Source organism: Erithacus rubecula (genome assembly GCF_903797595.1).
Source record: "Erithacus rubecula genome assembly, chromosome: 1".
Lineage (NCBI taxonomy): Eukaryota > Metazoa > Chordata > Aves > Passeriformes > Muscicapidae > Erithacus > Erithacus rubecula.
Window position 1 is genome coordinate 42,700,251 of NC_136658.1, and position 5,548 is coordinate 42,705,798.

General features: G+C 47.0%; 1 protein-coding gene across 1 annotated transcript; it reads left to right on the top strand.

The window, feature by feature from the left end:
* The first annotated feature begins 343 nt into the window (after positions 1 to 343).
* On the top strand, positions 344 to 3,367 carry SAP18 (Sin3A associated protein 18). Its single transcript, XM_079303041.1, has 4 exons — positions 344 to 497; positions 713 to 822; positions 2,123 to 2,245; positions 2,892 to 3,367. The coding sequence occupies exons 1-4, from the start codon at positions 384 to 386 to the stop codon at positions 3,046 to 3,048; spliced, it is 504 nt and encodes a 167-aa protein (XP_079159167.1). The 5' UTR covers positions 344 to 383; the 3' UTR covers positions 3,049 to 3,367.
* The last annotated feature ends 2,181 nt before the right edge of the window (positions 3,368 to 5,548 follow it).

Genomic DNA, 5,548 nt, shown 5'->3' on the forward strand with positions numbered 1-5,548 from the left:
TTCGAGTAACAAGCAACTCTGGACATTTGAAAAAAGCTATCACAAAACCACGTATTCTGTATCCTTTTATAGGTATTATATAGTCTCGCTAATTTTGTAAGACACAACCGCGGACTCAAATTTATCCTAATAAAAGATTCCACTTGTGAGAAAAAGAAAAAAAGTAAACGGGAAGGGTATGCATTTGGCCTTTCCCTGAATGCAATATGAAGGGAAACTAGTTTCTGAGAAGATTTCCCGCTAGCCCGTTTCACCGTGGTGCTACTCAGAGCGGCGCACGGAAAGCTCAGCTCTGAGGGAGAGCCGCGGCTCCTGAGGGAAGGGCGGCGCCTCGGGCCAGGGGCGGAGCCCCGCCGGGGCCGCCCCGCCCCTGCTCTCGCGAGATGGGCGGCGCGCGGCGCGACATCCGGGAGCGGCGCGGCAAGATGGCGGTGGAGTCGCGGGTGACGCAGGAGGAGATCAAGAAGGAGCCGGAGAAGCCGATCGACCGCGAGAAGGTGTCCAGAGTGCGCGGTGCTGGTGCCGCGCCGCTTCGAGGGCCGCTCCGGGGGGACACCGGGGGTGGGGGGTGTGCTGAGTGTCTAGTGACGACGTGAGGCCAACGGCGGAGAGGGGGGGGGGCGTGGCGAACGGCCTCTCATCCATAATCCGCGCTCCTGCGGCCCCTCGCTCCCATCCCAGTCCTCATTCTCATCCCCATCTCATCCCACAGACGTGCCCGCTGCTGCTTCGCGTCTTCACTACCAACAATGGGCGGCACCACCGCATGGACGAGTTCTCCCGCGGCAACGTGCCTTCCAGCGAGCTGCAGATCTACACCTGGTGAGCGGCACCTCCTCTGCGCCGGGCCACAGGGAGCTGTGCAGGAGCAGGACTCGCGGGGGACTTTCTGCCGCCGGTGTGGAGCTGTTCTGGCTGCGCCCTGGCAGCTGCGAGGGGCCATCTCTGAGACTTAGTGCCCAGTTACTGCTGCATGCAGTCGGTGCCTTGTGCTGTGGCGATGGTTGTTGCAACACATCTGCTCAATGCAGAGGTTCCCCTTTAATGCTGATGTATATTTTGTTCCAACAGCCTTATTTATCTAGTAGTAGTAGTTGTCACAGAAGGCTTGAAATGTGTGAATGGTTTGCCAGACCCTTCTGAGAGTGGAATAATGAGTTTTCTTTTTGCATTGCCAGGTAGCAGTGCTTTAACCAGAGCTGCTTTTTATTGCTGTCAAATTTATTTTGGAGAACGGCCTGAATCTCCATTGCAAACACATTAGGTTTTGTTTGTAGTATTTTGAAGAATGCCTTTGAAAAGGAATTATGCTGCTTTTTAAGCCCTTATGATGTTTGCCAGATTTGTAACTCATACGTTGTGTAATTGAATAACTCCATTTTTGTGGCTACCAAGGCTTGCAGTTCTAATTTACTTCTAAGTGGGATTAATGGACTCTGACCAGGCTGTTGGTGGTGTCTGAGTTGTTTCCCATCTGCAGAAGTCAGAATGGGCATTGTCTGTCAACACACTGCTCCTTGGTTGCCTGAAACTTGGAATGAGTGCACAGTCTGTATGATTAGAGACACTATACTTGAGATGACTGAGTACTTCTGTTCCTGAAATTCTAGACATGGACTTTAGCCCTGCTCTGGTTGAAACCTGGGTAAAGGAGTGCTGCCTGCTAGGGCAGAAATTGAAACTATTTTATTTTTCTGCTTTTCTTTTATTTGCTCTAATAATAAGCTTATTTTAATATAGATGTCAGCTTACATAAGGAAACTTACACTGGACCTTGTATGAATGTATCAAAAAAAAAAAAAAACAAAACAAAGCTCCTGCTTTTTAAACGGTAATACTTCAGAGAAACCTGGAAATGCAGATGTTGAAATATATACAGAGATGAAGTGATTAATCTGAATATGGCAATGAATCAGACATGTTTGCACTCGAGCATGTTGCCTCCAGTGTGCAGTAAGTGGTGAATTCTCCCAGGTGTTATGATCAGTGACTGTGGACATAGACTATGCCAAGGCAAAGAAAAGTTGTAGCAATGTATTGATTCCATCTTAAATGTTTTGGGAGGACTTTTTTATTGTTCCACTGAGAGTGTGAAGCACTTTGGTTTGTTTGTTTAATCTAGGATGGATGCAACTCTGAAAGAGCTGACCAGCTTAGTGAAAGAAGTTTACCCAGAAGCACGGAAGAAGGGCACACATTTCAACTTCGCAATTGTTTTCACAGATCTCAAGAGGCCTGGCTATAGGTAAATGGCATTTCTTCTCTGAGTTAATAGAATACTTTGGGCACCAGAACTGCAAACTATTCTTCATTAACACTGATTTAAAGTCCAGAACCCACATACCAAACTTCTGAAGTTCTGCATGATGACCGCCACAACCTCTAAATGGTGCTTGATGACCGTCCCTGTAAATGTGTTCCAAAAACTATGAACCTGTGTGCTTAAAGGGTTTGGTTGCTGTACTGGTAACTGGAACATGACCCTCCAGCTTGAGATAATGCTTTTTTCCTAGTATGTATTGCACCTGAGCTAGAGCAGCGATCTTTTTGCACGTGTTTCTCTTTGTCAGCATCCAGTGGATATACCCTTCTTTGGAATCTGGTGGGGTCTTGTGCTTTGTCTGTACGGCAGTGGGTAAGGGGTTCTCACTAGTATTTAATATAAAAGGGTAGAAGGCTCCTCTGTGCTGTCAGAAAGAGCATTTGGTGTGGCTTTTATTGGTGCACCCAGAACTGCAGAGAAAAACCCCAGTGTTTTGAGTACACAGCCGCATGTGTGCAGTGCAGGGAGTGGTGTGGGAGGGGAGTCATGGGCCGGTGCAGTTTGTGTTTTGGACATTTGGAGATATTGGCCCCTGATAACTAACTTGCCTTTCTTCTCCTGCTCACAGGGTGAAGGAGATCGGCAGCACCATGTCGGGCAGGAAGGGCACAGATGATTCCATGACACTGCAGTCTCAGAAATTCCAGATAGGAGACTACTTGGATATAGCAATTACTCCTCCAAATCGTGCACCACCCCCATCAAGCCGCATGAGACCTTACTAAAGTCTTGCTTTTCTTTGTATGATTCCATACTCTGTTTACTCCTACTTGCTGTTCTAAAGCAGGCTTATTTTTTTGCTTTTGTTGCTAAGCACCTGAAGACAAAGCTGAGTATTGTAGAAGAAAGTTAACTCCTAAACATTAACTTTAGTTTGTTTAGAAGAAACCCCTTCAGCAGCGCCATCATCCTATCCCTGATTGTTACAGTTTGAATGGTAAGTTAGTGTGTCCAGTGTTTTATAGGCTTCTGTGAAATAAGACCAGGAGGGGTTAAGGTATTCTGTAGTTCTGTCTCATTTGGAATAAAAACTGATGTTATTAATCTTTTGACTGTTCAGTGGTGTATCAATGCTTGAGGCTGCTCTGTATTAGAAGTTAGTAATGTTGGTGGGGGGTGTTGAGGGTGTTTAGCAGGCAGCTTCTAGAATCTGAAAATGGAGGTAGGGGTAGCTCAGGGATCTCAGTTGTCCATGGGGCGACTGGAAGACAGATGTGTGTGCTGTTGCCTGAATCCTTAAGGAGCGGGATGAAGAAGGGGTGACCTATGTCTCAGCAAAGTGGTGCAGGGTGGGACTTAGCTCAGTCTTTGCCAGCTTGACTGCCTCTGTCACTGCAGGAGGACATGCTGAGATGTGCAGGTGCCTCTGGTCTTCTGCAGGGTCCAGCTGTCCTTGGCTGACTGGGAGCATCCAGCTTGTCCAGGCAGGACCAGGGCTTGGTTTCTGCACTTGAGCCCCTGTGTGCTCAGAGCAAGGCAAGGGCAGGAGTGGAAGCAGTAACTGCTCAGAATCTCCACCTTCCTCACATAAGGCCTGAGCAGAGGCTAGGGCTGAAGTAAATGTTCCTACTGAGGACAAGGTGTGCTGAGCTGGGATCTATGGTTTTTTTTTTTTTTTCTGTCTCAGGCATCCCTTGGCTCAGTATATCCTGAGGGAATTCTGCCCATGGTTAGCTCTCCTGTCCACATTCTCCGGGCTCTAAGTTAGGGAGTTGCAATTTCAACCTTCAGGAATGTCTCTCATTCGCATAATTGCATCAGAGTCACTTCTCCCCTAAGACTGAAAAGTGCTCCCCTCCTTTTTTTAAAGAAAAGACCCTTATAAATGCTGCTTATTACTGAGCCTGGAAGTGGCAGAGGAGCTGATTTATTGGTGCCAGAGTTGGCATGAGTGGGGTTTTTTTTGTGGTGCAGTCACTTCTGGTGTGAGGCAGTGGTGCTCCAAATACTGCTGCTGTGGGAGACCCATGTGTGGGAACAGACTTGTGCTACCAGGGACAGGCTTGCTCAGGTTGGGGACACCTGACAGACCTGGACAGACAGGAAAGCAAAGACCACTGCCAAGTGGTCTCACTGATTGCCCCAGCACATCATCTGTCCTGCAAAATGAATGTGTGGTGAGTAACCAGCATATAATGACAAAATTGCACAGCTCTCACGAAAGGCAAGGACAAAGTTGCCATTAGAGGAACACAGGAATACAGGCATTTCCTCAGTTTTGTGTCCTGGTTTTTGCTTTAACTGCATTTAAGGATAATTCTTAAATGTAGTCACTATAAAAGGCAACAACAGTAACTGAGCCTGTGTCTGTGACTCAGCTGCTCTGGGATGCAACTTGACTTTGCTGCTGGAATGGGAGACATGGCCAGAGAATGCTGGTGCCTGCCCAGCTGGCAGAGATAAAACGTCTACTGGCTTTATATATGGTGGCCCATGAAGCAAAATCGCCTGGCAATGAGCATGCACAACTGCCTTCAGTAGCAAATACTTTATTCAGCTTGTTTGGTTGAGGAGTTTATCTTCCCTTGACTGCCATCAATGTATAAATCTCAGCTGATCTCTTCCCCAGCTGTTTCAGGATAAACATTTCTTGGGATCTCTTGCCCTCAAATCATACAGAAAGGTAATGCAGAATTGCAGAGCTTATGGGAAAAGACACTTGAGAGAACAATGTAGTTCAGGTTAGGGGTTTCCTATATCAGCTGACAATCCAAGCTGATGGCAGCAGCTGTGGAAGCAGACAGCACCAGGGTGCAACCATACAGCTGTGGCAAGAGGTGAAAGCTGAGCTAGTGAACAGGAGGGAATTCAGTCACAGTAATCTGGTTGTGTTTGTGTCTGAAAGCTACTATACAAGTTGAGGATGGATGTCTGTCCCTAAAAAGAGCAAAATATGTAGAGCACTGTGGTTTTGGGAAATTAAAACATGGTCAGCACCAGTGAGAAATCCTGTCAGGAAGTGGTGTAGACAGCACTGCATGCAGATTTGTCAATCCCCAGGATTTGCTTTGTAGGCAGCAATTTGATGAGGAATTTTTCTTCCTCATCAAGGCAGCTGGATGAGGTATTTTCCTTTTAGTTTTTTGTATCCTTGAAAGCCTAAGAGATAAAATTCTGTTAAATATCTACAGTGTCAATAGCAACCACTCCTCCAAAGCTTACTCCCAGCTGAGGAAGGCCAAGAAACTAGGATGACAGCTCTCTAGGAAAGGTTTCCTGACTGTG